This window comes from Cottoperca gobio, chromosome 11 (genome assembly GCF_900634415.1).
Source record: "Cottoperca gobio chromosome 11, fCotGob3.1, whole genome shotgun sequence".
NCBI lineage: Eukaryota > Metazoa > Chordata > Actinopteri > Perciformes > Bovichtidae > Cottoperca > Cottoperca gobio.
The window spans coordinates 12918830-12934215 of record NC_041365.1 but is presented as its reverse complement, the minus strand read 5'-3'; the positions used below and the strand labels follow the sequence as shown (position 1 = coordinate 12934215).

The 15386-nt window shown below is 39.3% G+C and overlaps 2 protein-coding genes across 5 annotated transcripts; one reads left to right on the top strand and one right to left on the bottom strand.

Annotated features, from left to right (window-relative positions):
• Positions 1-4229: 4229 nt before the first annotated feature.
• Positions 4230-7758, bottom strand: stpg1 (sperm-tail PG-rich repeat containing 1). Of its 3 annotated transcripts, XR_003833082.1 has the most exons (9): positions 7618-7758; positions 7424-7542; positions 7242-7343; positions 6708-6887; positions 6507-6615; positions 6246-6414; positions 5957-6147; positions 4352-4494; positions 4230-4321 (listed from the first exon to the last, which is right to left on the bottom strand). XR_003833082.1 is itself a non-coding variant. In XM_029443841.1 (8 exons), the coding sequence occupies exons 1-8, from the start codon at positions 7733-7735 to the stop codon at positions 4421-4423; spliced, it is 1062 nt and encodes a 353-aa protein (XP_029299701.1). In that variant the 5' UTR covers positions 7736-7758; the 3' UTR covers positions 4238-4420. The 3 variants fall into 3 exon arrangements, 2 of the variants coding, with proteins under 2 accessions (XP_029299701.1, XP_029299702.1); XM_029443841.1 differs by having other exon boundaries at positions 4238-4494; XM_029443842.1 differs by having other exon boundaries at positions 4238-4494; positions 7424-7539.
• On the top strand, positions 7729-13144 carry meaf6 (MYST/Esa1-associated factor 6). 2 transcript variants are annotated; one of them, XM_029443843.1, is made up of 8 exons: positions 7729-7889; positions 8882-8997; positions 10002-10089; positions 10197-10242; positions 10352-10544; positions 11737-11766; positions 12240-12273; positions 12679-13144. In XM_029443843.1, the coding sequence occupies exons 1-8, from the start codon at positions 7734-7736 to the stop codon at positions 12691-12693; spliced, it is 678 nt and encodes a 225-aa protein (XP_029299703.1). In that variant the 5' UTR covers positions 7729-7733; the 3' UTR covers positions 12694-13144. The 2 variants fall into 2 exon arrangements, with proteins under 2 accessions (XP_029299703.1, XP_029299704.1); XM_029443844.1 differs by lacking the exon at positions 11737-11766 and having other exon boundaries at positions 7734-7889.
• The last annotated feature ends 2242 nt before the right edge of the window (positions 13145-15386 follow it).

Genomic DNA, 15386 nt, shown 5'->3' with positions numbered 1-15386 from the left:
GAAGGGAGAGGGGGTCGGATGTTGTTATTCTCAAGGCAATAACCTCAAAATAAATAAATGTCCTAATTTTTCAGAGCGCATCTTGATCTGTGAAGGGACTGTTTGTTGCACTGGTGATGGTATTCAGACACTTCAGGGAAGTGATAAACAGACTACAGCTAAACCTTTATGTTCCCCTCAGGTCACATCTACCGTCCACTGCAGCAGTTTGAAATGTGTTAACAGTCACAATCTCTGTAAGGACACATACAAGAAGGGCACTGCGTTTTCGTAAGTGAAAAATATTGGGCGTATCTTCCTTTGCCCATGCTACACCCTTCCACAAAGTTTCTTTCATTTTTTCCGTGATCATGCTGACAAACAGACAAACATCAAACCAACTAACAAACCAAACCGAAAACATAACCTAAATAACAACACTAAGTCTACAGCCATGCTAGCAGCTCTGTGTGCATGCTAAAATGCTCACAACGGCAGCATATTACTTTAGCATGCTAGCATGCTCACATTTGTATCTAAACATACAGTAAGTACAGCTGAGGCTGTTGGGAATGTTATGGGAATTAGTTTTGCAGGTGTTTGGTCATAAACAAAAGTACTGGACGCATTCAATTTCGGACCTTATGATGGTGTTAGATCTAAAATGAAGGGTTCACCAGCGTCACTCATATTCATCTTCTCTGCACCATGAATATCTGAAACAAATGTCATTGCAATCCATCCAATAGTTGTTGAAACATGTTAATAAAAGACAAAAATGTCAACCTGTTGATGGAAACTCGAGGAAAAGTCAAGGTGTCACCAAAGTCAGCCGGATTAATCCTCTGGACCACGAATGTCTGTACAGAGTTTCATGTCTAGTTATTTCAGACTGACGGTGGACGGACGACCAACATTGTCATCCCAATCTCCACTAGCATGGCTAAGAAACAAACTATGAAGAACAAACAGGATAGGAAACACTTTACCTTTACTTTACTTTTTTTATCATGTTATTTCTCAATCTCAATGATTCAGTAAATACACCCTGTGTCTTTAAACGTTTCATACAAGACTCATAAAATTACAGCAGAACGAATTATGCCTGCAACCCACTGATGTACTGCCAAGGCACAGACATAAATTGACATGATTAGCTCTTCACTCTGATGCAGGCAGCTTAATTTAGCAAGACAAATTACTTTTAGTGGATTTCTCAAACTATTAGTGGTTTTATTTAGAGACAAATCTAACCCAATATACCTGGTTAGGGCACTTAAATGCATGAATGAGGTTTTAAATCAGCAAAAACCTATGAAAAACGGATTCAATCAGCATGTATGACCGTTTCTTAAAACAAAGAGCTGTTTCAATGAGCCTTCCTTTAAGAGAGTGCATGTCCGTACTCGCCTGCACCTGACCTGAGACATAGGGAGGTTCAGAGAGCCTCCCATAAACCCATAGAGGCATGTAGGTAATTGCCTCTCCCACACACTACCACAAAAGCAACCACTAACCTAAAAAGCCTGCAGTTGCACTTAAAACATTCGTCTGGATCCTCCCTGCGCGCTTCACTGGGTGGTGGGGAGCACATTTCTGTCTACAAGAGGGAGTTATAAAATGCTTCTCTTATTGTAAAAAAAACCAAGTGCACAATGGTTTGGTTTTTACAGGGTGAGTACACATATTTGGAGAGCACACTGCTGAAGTCAGAGTCTGAATATAACTACAGCTGCTGCAGTGTGGGAGAAAAGCATGTGTGCAGTTGGTGTGGTTATTGAGTGCAGAGCAGGGGAAAATGTCCAACTGATTTCCTTGGGAGCAGATGACACTGTGGATTAAACTGGATAGCATCCTCTGTCTTTGGGGTATAAATAACAACTCTTTGCCACCATGTTGTTGCTTTATCCTGTCATTACTGTAGAGCAGATAGCTCTACTAAAGGTTCCATATTGTGAAAAGAGAGATTTCATCTTTTTGATTCACAAGTAAGGTGCTATATAAATACTGTGAAAGTATCAACAAGCTCAATCCACAGAGAAATGCACACAGGCTATATTCAGATATATTATATATTCAGAAACTGCCTTTAAACAAGCCGTCAGGACTTCCGTAAGGTTGTGATGTCACAACTATACATACAGTATATACGTAGAAAGTGCTACAGTGATGCTACAGTCATCCTTCGGCTGCAATGACACAGATGTGTGAACACTGACCAATCACAGCAGACTGAACTTTTTTGTGAAGGGTCTTAAAGATACTAAAACGGAGCGTTTCAGACAGAGGGTGATTACAGGTGTATTCAGACAGACAGTATGAGAAAGACAATGTGCTTTTTGAACATTAAAGCATGTAAACATTTACCAAAATACAAGTATGAACCTAAAAATGAACATAATATGTCCCCTTTAATTTCTATGTCAACAGCTGCATCTGATGAACACAAAATACGGGTATTTGCTTTCTGTCAGAGAGTTAGACGAGAAGATTGACACCACTTCCAAATCTTTAAGGTAAATATGAAGCTACAGCTAGCTTAGCTTAGCACAAAGACAGGGAACAGCTAGCCCTGCTCGGTCTACAGGTGACAAAAAAACCGAATACCAGCATCCCTGAAATTCACTAATCAACACGTGATATCGTGTTTGTTTAGTCCGTGCATAAAAACTGAAGTGTAAAAATTTGAATTTGCAGTTGCCAGGCAACCTGCAGCAAGTTCCTGTGCCTGTTCAAGAAACAGTCCTCCTACAAAAAAAAGAGTTTTGTCCTTTTTACACTTGGTCTTTGTACGATTAAACAAACACGATACAGTGTGTTAATTAGTGAGCTTTTAGAGATACTGGAAGGCATATTCTGTCACAGTTGGACGAGCCATGCTAACGGTTTCCTCTTGTTTCCAGTCTTTAGCTAAGCCAACCAGCTGCTGGCTGTAGCCTTATCTTTAAACCTGCAATAACTTGGGGGCAGTGGATCCTATCAGAACATTGGCATATTACAACGTTTTAGGTTGATATTGCAAACGTGTTGCTTATTTACACGTCCAGCAGTTACAGAGAAACATCATATTTCATTTGGAGTCGTGTTTGTGTCCACCTTATGAATGTAAGTCCAGTATTAACTCTTTCTTGTTTGTGGTCTCTACCATGTCCTGAGGGAAACAGCTGACTCTTTAGATGCTAAATGCTCCAATATGTTCAGCAGACACAGGTAGAGACCTGTGTCTGTCTGCTGTTTGCTGCAGGACAGGTGGTATACAGTGGGTCTTTAGAGCTTATTCTCTGAAAACAGCTGCCTGCTGCAGCCGAAAACTACTCTGTGAGAGCTGTGAAAGTGAACCAAAACAATAAAGTTGGGAGCCAGACAGCTAAACAATGAGCTAAAACTCACTATGAAGGTCTGTAAAGTCACTACCTTTTCACATTATCACACTGTAACATTGAAAATATTGATTATAGCTTTTTGACATTATCCTAGATTCATCCTTTCTTTGTCTTTTACAATCACACCATCAGTTCTGTCACATGGATGTTGTATTTGTACTATGTTGTTTATCCTGCACACACGACATCTATTGCACGTCTGTCCGTCCTGGGAGAGGGATCCCTCCTCAGTTGCTCTCCCTGAGGTTTCTTCTATTTCTCCCCCTTTAATTATGGGGTTTCTTTTAGGGAGTTTTTTTCTTATGCGGTTCGAAGGTCTAAGGACAGAGGGTGTCATGTATGCTGTACAGTCTGTAAAGCACACTGAGACAAATGTATAATTTGTGATATTGGGCTGTATAAATACATTCGATTTGATTTGAAATTTTCCAAAATATGAAACTTTAAAACAACACAAAAGTGGTATAGTCACTGTTCCAACAATATAAGATCTGATAAATGCTGATGACTGATGTGTACATTTGTCTTTGGGGTTAAACACCATCCCTGCCTCATGCCCGGTCAGTCACATTGCTCACATACAGTCACACTCCACCCCTCTGCCTGCCCTCGAGCAGTTGGCACAGTGGTGTCATCTCAAGCTCTCAGCTGTTACTGAGGCGTAGCACAGACTGAACCAGCAGCTGTCTGGGACCGCAGCAACACTTACTGCTATGTCATCTCCAGATTAGAGCATCAGGAAATCGAAACATATGGCCTTTCAAGTGTATTGGCATTCCCTTAAATAACCACTATGGACACATACAATATATGCTATATATATACTCTTACATCTCATTGGCCGACATAAAGAGATAGAGATTAATGGTTGCAAATATTTAATTGTCATCCTTTTTTACTCAACAAGTACTGATCTAAAACAATGTCAGAGCTACATGAACCCACGTACATTTCAACATAGAGACACACACCTTGCATAGAAGTATTTTGATACAGATCATCACAGTTCATGAGTGTGAGAAATGTGCATATCTGCAGGACAGGTTTCCTTGAACAATTCATGAAGGAAGCCAGACTCTGGAGTCGTTGTAAAAGAAGGACTGCTTTGGCAAAATCTGTGGATCGTAGAAACCTGGAGAGAGGGAGAGAAAGTTCACTTATTGCTTTCATACCTGCAATCATACTGCATACATGTCTTTGTATATCCAGATAAAGTTATTTCAGACAAATGCACAAGCCCAGCTACTCCCTCAAAGAATTATTGTGCATGATTTTGAATTTTGTATGAAACTTTAAATCCAGTTGAATTGTATTTAACAGAACAGCGATTGCAGGGGATTGCAGTTGCAGGGGAGTTGCTCTACACTCTTGCTTCAGGCGATAAGAGACAGACATGAAATTCTGTTAAATGAGCAAGAGATTTGGTCTCTCGCTAAAATCTCAAATGACGGGAGGGGCATTCCCTGTGTCCATGTGTAACAGCTTATTGTAGGGGGAGAATTTACACACCAGGCAAAATGAAATGCATTTCTGTGCTACTTTTGATAATCTACTTCTCTGGGTCACTTATTGGCTTCAAATAAGGATGTAGTGCACATTTTCTTTTTTTTTAAAGGAGAAAAATGTGATGTGAATAGTTGCATTAAATATTTATGTTAGAAAATATGCTGGAAAAATCCAGTTACAAAATGCATTTAATAAATTCTGAAGGTGTCAAACTTGATAGCTGACTACGGAGCAGTAAAATCTGTGTGGTTTGTGGTGTCACCGTCGGCAATGTGTGCATCATCAGCAAGTACAACAACAAAACAACCCTCAATGACCTTTTTAACATTATAGGTGTCAAGAGTAAAAACCCTAGAGTGTAAATTATTTTAAAAAGCATCATAACCAATAAATAACATTTACATTTCTTCCAGCCTCTTCCAAGAGTTTGTAATGTTTTACACAACCATACTTAATATGTATTTGCTTCCTTGATAGCCGTACGAAAACAAAGAGTAATTACAAGTAAGCATGATAAATCATTTTCCTAATGAAAAACAAGACAAGGAAAAAGGCTGTTTCTGGGCGGTTACTTTATGGTAAAATGCTGACATAATCGTTTTATTTGCACCTACTTTCCCTAACCCTGCCTCATTTACATATACTTAAGTCAGCAGTTATCTACACTCAATTTCAACAGCTCTCAGAGTAGGGGTGCAAATTTAAAGCAAATCTAATCCTAATGTATTTGCTTAAAGATGTACAAATTAGCATGTGACTACAACGAGCAAAGATTATGGCATTTCACACCACAAGAACCTCATTGCAGAATATCTACAGTATATCCTGTAATTGTGCATGAAATGTATAAAATGATTAGTGTATAAAGAAATATTTTCTCTGGATAGATACCACAACCTGCCGTTGTCTGGTCATTGTGTTTTAGTGAGACAGAAGGTTTTCTTTAGCTGCACAGGGAATATCCTCACATCACATGACCTGTGTTTGTTTAGTCACCCAGAGAAATAAAGAAATACATACATACCAACAACCAAAATGTCCTGTAAAATGCACGCAAGTATTTTTTTAGTTTGTTTTTTAGACCGTACCTGGATCTGGCCTCATGCTGGCCTGTGAGTTTTGGGGTATCCTTTCAGTTCTGGATGCAAACGCAGCAGTGGGCATGGGATGTTTAGACAGGCTGGTATAATCCCTTATGTCATAATGCCCAGGGCCTGGCAAGGGAGGGTCCTTGGGGACAATCAGAGGAGGCGCTGATAATGCCAAATAATATCCCCTCCTTGAAACACAGTTCACAGAATTCACATTTTTAGACTATTGAAAATAAATAACTAGGGCAAACACAACCAAAGCGATAGATATTGTGTGTTTACTCACGGCAGGATGGTCCTCTTCACCGGTGCAGGGGTCTGATGGGGATTGTAGGCTCCTGGACCTGGTACATGGTTGTCCACCGAAGGAGGGATTCTCTGAGTTTTTGACTTGAAGGGGGACAAGATTGACTTGGAGCCGTGCTGGATTAAGTGGCTGCTCACCTCATAGTGGCCTTTAACAAATGTAAGAAAAAATTAAGATGGAAACACAAAAAACATGTTGAGATTATGCATGACTTTTCGTAGAGAATTTAGAGGTAATTACATGCTGATGGCACATTTTTGTTTGGGTAAAAAGAGTCACGTCCAGTTTTTGACAGGAAAGCTGATGTACCAACCACTGAGGAGAAGCTCTCTCTGCTACCACAACTGACCTGTCCATACAGAAGAAACAAAAAAAGATAAACATTAATTACAGGATGCAAAACAGTTTTTAAGAAGCAACTTGAATAATTCCCATACATACATTATATTGATTTGGGGCTGGAGTTTTGTGTTTCGGACCATCCAGCTGCACAGCCACGGGCAACCTGAACACCCTGGAGACTCCAGTGTTGAAGTTATTTTTGTTAATAAAGGAGCTCTGCAGGTTGTATGCATTTGGTCCTGGCATGCGTCCCTGAGGGTCACTAAAAGCCCTGGCAGTCTATTGGAGAGTGTGATATGACAAATAATTATCCTGCTAGTGTTTAAAAAAATATTTGGTGTATTTCCAGGTAATCTGCTAAACCATTATTATGTTAGCTGTAATTTGTGGGGCACATTTGCAGGTTTTAGCAATCATAGAACACAATTTAGACTGCAATGTTGGGTAATAAGATTTACATAAATGTATGTTAAATTAAATAAACACTTAAATTGATAACAGATTAAATAAAATATGAAGGTTTCAAATAATTATGACCTTTTTTTAACTTGAACTTTGTTTTTCTATGGCCCTGGCTACAGTCGTGATTGGCATGCACCTAAAATCAGTGCACATGACTTTGGGCGACCTGACCTTGGATGCAACAAAGCCTGTGGTGCCTTTCTTTGAGAAGGAAGGACTTTTGACTTCAGCGCTGGAAATACAGTCATAAGTGCCTGGTCCTGGATTTTCTTTCTGAAACAAACACATCATTATGTTTATATTGCATTGTATTTTAGCTGATACTTTTAAGTTATGATTGGGAGAGTTCCTACCAGACAGACTTGTGAGGGGAATCTTCTAGTTTGAGATGAAAATCCTTTAATTTCTTGATTTTGTATCACCACTCTGGTTGGTAATGGAGATGAAACAGTGTAAGCTGGAATCGTATCTGCTTTAAAATCAAAATAAGAATGATTATATTAGCTTAATTAGTTCAAAATGAAATAAAGTTGTCACTTAGACTCACTTTTATCAAATCCTCGGTACATGTTTCGTGTACACGCAGAAAGTCGGTAAATCTGATCGTGTTGCCAAGGCGACGTAAAAACAGAGCGTGGTCCTTTACCGCCATCTCTCGGAAACATGGCCGACAAACAGGCACTTTATACCGGCCCGCCTCTGTTTTGTTTCCAGATAGCTCGATCCATCATGGCGATGCATGCGAAGGCGACTCCACCACAGATCCCGGACACCCGCCGGGAGCTAGCAGAACTGGTGAAGAGGAAACAAGAACTCGCCGTGAGTCCACGTTACCGCAATTTCGTCAAAGATGAAAGCGGCATTAATTGTTTGTTATTTTACCATGTAGAACCGCAGCTACCCTTAACTTTAAGCTCAGCGTTTTCTAACCGAGGCCTTGCTAAGTGCTAAGCTAATAATAGCCGTTGCTAACGTTGGCTGGTGCTAGTAGCTCCTGCCAATTTGGCCAGCTAGCTACTTATCGTCTAGCTATCTAACGTGGACTTTGCTGACCATTTTGTTTTGCTTTTCGACTACATTTTATTTGAAAATATGACCGCTTTTGTGCTCACAGGCATTGCTGCAGAGAATATGCTAACTAGCTAGTATAGCTACAATTTAGCCGCCACCCGGCAAAGATCTCGCGTTAAGTTCTTCTTCTTCTTCCTTGGGGTTCTACGGCGGCCGGCATCAGTTATGTTGCATTGCTGCCACCTTTTTAAAAAATATTTCACTTCTGTAGCACCTTCCTTCTAGATCCCTATTAACTTATGAAAAGATATACTTTATTGTCCCCAAAGATACATTTTGCTTGGGCAGTAATGCTTCACACAGCTGACAGCAACTTAAAACAATACGTATCAGGTAAGAAATCATAGAAGCCAGAGCCTACTAGTCATTATAGTAGACCAGGGTCATTCAATATGTCAAACAGCCATTTTATTCATTTTCCTTTAGCTCAATACTCTAGAATACTTCTTAAAGATATTTCTGTTGGAAATCCTAGTGTGATGTTAACTTTATGAGCCTATAATAATGGTTAGTTAGGCTAGCTATCACATGTTACAAGGGAGAAAATGTCATATAGAAACAAGATACTTGCTTAAGTAAACTATCTCTATCGTTTTTGTGGTTATGGTTAACTCCTTCTGCATACCCGATATCAAAATCAACAGTCTGACAAAAAAGCTTAAACATCCATCTCTTATGTGCACAGTCCTTACTCATTTCTTACAATTAATTCAAGTTATCTATTTTTAAAAATATCTTAGGAGACGCTGGTGAACTTGGAAAGACAAATATATGCTTTTGAAGGCAGCTACCTAGAAGACACTCAGATGTATGGCAACATCATCAGAGGATGGGACCGATACCTCACCAACCAAAAGTAAGTTTTACTCTTGGACTGTCTGCATAACTCTTTCACGTGTGTAATGTAATATTCTTTGTGTGCAAACACATGACAAAACTGTGTGACGTATGCGTGCGACTCCATGTTGGATGATATACAAATCAAAAATGGCGTCAAAAGCGAACAACTACAACAATACAACTCCGACTTCTTCAAAGTATTTTGACTCTCTGGAGTCCTCTACAAAGGCAAGATTCACAGGAAAAAGTCCAAATTTGCGGCCGTGACCCGTACACGCTAAAGTCGTCTGATTATATTGAGGATTTAGATTCATTACCGCCGATTGAATATCCAGATATTGTGAACTATCTTGTGCTACAAACGTCGTGGGCAACCAACGCACAAATGAAGGCATACAAGAGCTTAGATGCTTATAATGTCTTTGTTTCTGGCTGGGTTGGTAGTCTTCTTACCAAACCACTGAAAGATGACAGGGTGCTCGTCCATGTCCGTGTAAATCACTCTCAAAGAGCTCGAGATACACCGCTCAAACCGTGGTTTGTGAGTGAGAAGAGCGGCAATGTTATCCTCGCAAACGTAAACATTGAAAACATAGCTTTAGCATGAGCTCTTACTAGATATAAAGTGGACGCCACACACACGGGTGAATTGTGCTTTTTCTTCTGTTAAATCCTCACAAGTTATGTTGCTAAACCACAGTTTACGGCGTGTATTGGTTGTGTATTGCATCCAACATGGTTGACTTCCGGGTTGGGAAATAAGCGTGACGTCACATGCACACGATCAATAGGGGATTTTACAGCTATCACAAGAGCTACCAGTACAAGGCATGTGTAATCAGTTTGTATTACTTTACTGGAAACAAGACTCTTAAGCTTTGCTATAACATGAAAACAGTCACGGAAAACGTTGAACACTGTCAGTGTGTCGTGGAGTTAATGAGCAGGTGCATGGTGGGAATACTGTGTCGTTCCACTTGATCATGATCATATCTAACCATATTCCTGTCATTTTAACAGGAATTCCAATAGTAAGACTGATAGAAGGAATAGAAAATTCAAGGAAGCGGAGCGTTTATTCAGCAAGTCATCAGTCACATCAGTTGCAGTAAGTCCCTCTCACTGGACCTTTTCACACATTATATCAGTTGCTCATTTGCTGAATGACAAGAAAAGAACTACAAACACAACTGCACTCTCTGTTTTGATTTTCAGGCAGTATGTGCACTCGGTGGGATACCGGATCACATGAATGAAAAACGTGAGTTGTTTTTGTAACTTTCTTAAGCCAAGCAGCATGGGAAAAGTTTCTCCGTCGTAGTCTTTGGTACTTTCTGACACCAAGTTTTCACTGTCGTTTGGGTCATTAGGGGAGGCAGGCAGCGGCACGGAAAGCGACGCCTCTCCAGATCTCCAGAACCAAGAGAACGAGCCCAGCCACGAGGACACAGAAGATGTGGATTCGACGCTGCAAGACTTAAAGCCTCAGAAAGCTGCCTCCTCTTCCTCCTCGGGCAGCCATCACGGGAGCCACAAGAAGAGGAAGAACAAAAACAGACACAGGTAAACAATGATTGCCGTTTAATCTAGGCTTCTTTTTCCTTCAGATTGTGCTGTTTATTGACATCAAATTTCCGGATTTCTTGATGAATGGAGTCTGTTGATCAGTATTTTTACATTAACACGAGATCTCGTTGCTGGAAGAAAGTTTGACAAAGTATTTACATGCACTGCAGTAAGACCATGTTACTGTACAATCCATTTATACATGCAGCAGGTCAGATAAGATATCCCCCTACCCGGACCCTACTGTTGTACCATGGCTTTGTCGTTTTAAGCATCTTAGTGATACAAGAGACCTTTTTAAAATTGAAATGTAGACCCTTCCTGACAGCAGTCGGTATTATACAAAGAAAGAAATCGGAGACTTACCCGGTTACTTTGAGGCAGTGGTTCCCAACGTTTACGGCTCCTCAGTGTAATCATTAGTTTGCCAACAGTTCAACCAAAGAGTGATTGTTTTCCTTCTCGAGTTGTTACACTGGAATGGATTTTTAGAGACCTGTAGATGTCAAAGTGTCAAATATTTTTATATAAGTCAGGGAAATATATATTGTAAGAGAAATATACCGTAGTGGCCTTAATATAACATGACGCTAATTATAAGATGCTTGTTTTTGGGAAAAAGACTTGAAAATACAAAATGCTTTCAGACTAATCCTGTTGGGAAAAGCTTCCAAAAGACATTTCCAAGGATATCTTAAAAGGGAAGGAAAATGTACAGTCCTCAAATGTAATACTTGTTCAACTATAATTTCAGAGGGAAAATATATTACTTTGGGACAATGCGGGATTTTCTTCTCTTTCATACCTTTTATAATCTTCTTTGGGAACCTCTTATTTTGGGGGATCCAACACCTAGGTAAACACTGACCTAAGAGCATGTAAACGCACTGATTGTTTATTGGTAAGTCTAGTCTTGTTATTATAAGAGTCACTGTAGTTGGATTGGGTGAACAAACCGTTCCATATGAGCATTTTTTTAAAAGTTGCAATGTTTAATATCGACCTGTTTTCCCTAAGACTCGGGCTTCTCTGTTCTAACCACATAACCCAGCAGGTGCTCCACCTAACACACAGTGACGGAGTGGTTCTTTCACTCTGTACTGCAGTATTATATAGACGTAGGGCTTTAGACTCAGGTTGGTGAACTAACAGTTGCTGCTCTCTTCCTTCCCTTAATGCTGCCCCCCAGTCCTTCTGCCATGTTTGATTATGACTTTGAGTAAGTCTGAATTTTACTTCCTGCTCCTGTGGTATTTACATCCTGCCTGCTTTTAACCCATCCTCAACCTTTCCACCATTGTCCCTGCTCTCTGTCTGCTTCTGTTGACCTAGACTTTGAGTTTAAGCCTGCTAGTAATTCAGTCATACTGCATGTCCAACACTTCATCCTCTGAATGCATATCAGCATCCAACAGTCTGATCTCCATTAGATGTTCTTGCTTGTCACTGGGGTATTTTCACATCTTTCTGACCCCTGATTCATTTCAAGTGTGTTTCCCCCATTCCAGCAATTAAACAAAAACATTGCTGGTGTTGTCAGATGCTGGGCTGGCTACACAAACAGACAAGAACGAACACATGCTCATTTAGCGTTCTTGTTATGGGCTTGTTTTTAGGCTTCATGATGCAGTAGTGGTACCAGGTTTATGATCTGTTAATATCTAATGCAGCCTTTCTTTGTTTTGGTTGCAGATTTGACATGAAGGTTAACAAGAAACCGAGAGCTGTAAGTTACATTCTTGTTGTTATAATTATCTAATAATACTGTTATTTTGGTTGTTACCAACGATTATTGTCTTTAGCAGTTAAACTGGAGATTTTATTTTCTCAATTAAATGGTTTTGTCTATAAAATGTCAGAAAAGTTTATTCCAATAATGGCCATTATAATTTCACAGAAACCATGATGGCATCTTCAAATGTATTTTTTATAGATCAAAAAAAATAAATAAGTATTACAAAGAAAAGCATTGAATCAATCAAATATTTAGTATTTTTGCTTAAAACTGACTCAAAGGGTTATTTGAGTCACTGATAAATCTTCTGCCGATGGATTAATCGAGTTGTTGCAGCTCTGACTGTGATCGCTGTCTTTACTTCAACAATTGTTCTTGTCTTCTGTCCTCCCGCAGGACTATTCAACTTAACAAAGGCGACTGGAACACCTGGACACACATGAGGCGGATACCTGTAGAGAAACACAAGATTTCTGAACTTTATGAACTTTGTATGCCTTTTTTTTTTTTTCTCAGTTGTCATATTTCAGCCTGTACTGTCTGTGTGTATTGCTTGACGCCCCCCCCCCCCCCTCCACCTACCATTGGTCACGGTTAAGGTTTTGACCTACCAAGTACGTAGAAATATGGTGTTGCATGTTACTTGAGGCCTGATTAGGCCCAGCTCCAGTAACACACCATTTTGTATAGTGTTAAAAAAAAGATTGTATTTATTATGTAGTTAATTTCCCATTGTAAGAAAGTTATGCGTTTTTTTGTTTTGTTTTTTTAAGCATCGCATAGTCATTTAACCCCTGAATACCCAGATTCTTTTATTACATGGTTGTTTTGCAAAAAAATAATAAAATACCAGTAAAATGAATGTTTTGTTTTTTTATTAAAAGGCAGTGCTTTGCGTCATTCATCAAAGCAGTTAAAGGGTTATTTTTGGATGTAGTGAAGCGGCTGATAAGTCCGTGCTGGATGTTGTAATGGCCCTAAAGCTCTGTTGTTTCTTGTGTCAATCACTGGCAGACGAAGGCCTGTGAAACTTTAAATTTGCCCAATAGCTGGATAGAGTTCTCACATGGTCCATAAAAGTGTTTACCTAACTAATGTAGAAAATAGCCAGCACATTCTCTTCTGACAGCGCTCAGTTTGTTTTATGAAAATAGTAACATAACTAAACAGACCACAAGCTGATGAAAGCACTGTTCTATACACAATGTTGCCTGGCTTTTGTCAGGCGTAAACTTGAATACCTAATAATGTTTTAACACATGGATACATTTAAACACTTGTAAAGATGTTTTATGAAAACAGTGTTTTGTCAACAAATGTGAACACAATGCAGTATCCCAGTTATTACACTAGGCGGTGCCAAAACACATGTTTGGCTATACTGTAATTAATGACATACATATAGGAGGCATGATTCTTTACGTTTTCATAACTATTCCCTTATTGAGATTGGGCCTTTATTGCTGTAGTTTGTTTGTACAAATCCTATACAATACGTTTGTAATACTAAATGTACTGTACTACTCTGTATTCATAGCACTGCATCATATTTGAACTAGTAACTGTAAATGTCAAATGTAGTTCAGTAAAAGGTACAACATTTCCCTCAAACATGTAGTTGGATAGAAGTATAAAGTATTACACAATGAAAATACTCAAGTATTTAAGTTAATGTACTTAGTTACATTCCAACACTGCTCTCTGTTCCCCTGCCAGTTAAACTGTCAATCAAACATGTATGTGTTGTGTTGTTAATACACAAACTGGGTACATAAGCAGGAGTGTGTTACTATTATTGGTCAGTATTGACAATACAATATTGATATAGAAATAATGGAACAAAAAGAGAAAAGCAAGAAACAAAAACAAAGTCGTAAATGAATAAAATTGCCCGATCCCATTTCCATTGCAAGATGGTCTGTAGTTCATAGTTCATAGTTCATCGTAGTAGTAATAACTGATGGAACTTAAAGAAAACACTCCCAATCGTATGATTAATTAATTTAGTATTTACTTTGAGCAATATCTTCTGACAGTTTGGGAAATGTGCTTGTTTGCTTTCTTGCCACCAGTTCACAAGATCTATACCACTGTCGTATCCGTCTCTTAATAACATATGAAGCCAGATCCAGCAGGTGAGCTCAGGTTAGTATATATGATGGAACCGGCAAGCCAAGCTTTGTCCAAAGGTAAAACTCAACCATGCAGCACCTCTAAAGCTCACACTTGTGAAATGTATACGCAAACAGAAATATGAAAAACAACAAGGTGTTATGGGGGAGTTATGAGCTGGAATATGCCTTTGCCTTTGCATTTGGAGAGAAGTGCAGCAGGCTCGAGTTTTATCAATTTTCTCATCTGACTCTCAGCAAGGAAGTCAATTTCACAACAAACTGTTCATTCAAGGCTGCTTTAGTGAGCCATTGCTCTATCCTTCCCTGTTTGGATCTTTGAATTAAAAACACACATTTTAAAGCTCCCTTGCAGTAACTCTAAACTTGTAAGTGGTTGAATCTTGCAGTGACTAGCACATTAGTCACAACTGGCCCGAAACATCACCACATGGGGGGACGGAGAGGAACCAGAGCGGTTGAAAAACACATGATGTAGCGGCTGTCCGGGAAGAGTCCATCCCTGGAATGCACTTCTCGGTTTCAGGCTCCGTCCCAGAGACACAATTCATCTTTACGCATAACACAATGACTGTTTTTTGCTGCTCTAGCAGCCAGTTTGTGGTATTTATTTTAGCTGTATCACAACATCTATTGGATGTATTGCAGCTCCATTTTGTACGGACATTCATGGCCTCCAGACAAATGAACCCTGATGACTTTGGTGATCTCAAACACAGTATTTATTGTATACTGTCAATGATCCTCTAACTTTTACAATAAAAACTTTGACTTGATTTGACAATTGGATGGATTGCCATGAACTTTGGTACAGACATTCATGGTCCCAAGAGGATCAATCCTGCTGACTTTGGTGATTTTTTAACTCTTCATGTAGTTCCACCATCCGGTCAAAATCTCAATTTGGTTTATTACCAAATACCTGTCTAAGTTGTACTTTGTGTTTATTGCTTATTAGCAAATGTTAGAACG

Coding starts and splice junctions, on each gene's coding strand:
- meaf6 (XM_029443843.1), top strand. CDS start 7,734: ATGGCCGACAAACAGGCACTTTATACCGGCCCGCCTCTGTTTTGTTTC. Junction 10,090..10,196: donor CATCAGTCACATCAGTTGCA/GTAAGTCCCTCT, acceptor TTTGATTTTCAG/GCAGTATGTGCACTCGGTGG. Junction 11,767..12,239: donor ATGTTTGATTATGACTTTGA/GTAAGTCTGAAT, acceptor TTTTGGTTGCAG/ATTTGACATGAAGGTTAACA.
- stpg1 (XM_029443841.1), bottom strand. CDS start 7,735: ATGTTTCCGAGAGATGGCGGTAAAGGACCACGCTCTGTTTTTACGTCG. Junction 7,543..7,617: donor GTACCGAGGATTTGATAAAA/GTGAGTCTAAGT, acceptor TTGATTTTAAAG/CAGATACGATTCCAGCTTAC. Junction 4,495..5,956: donor CAGCATGAGGCCAGATCCAG/GTACGGTCTAAA, acceptor CCCTCTCTCCAG/GTTTCTACGATCCACAGATT.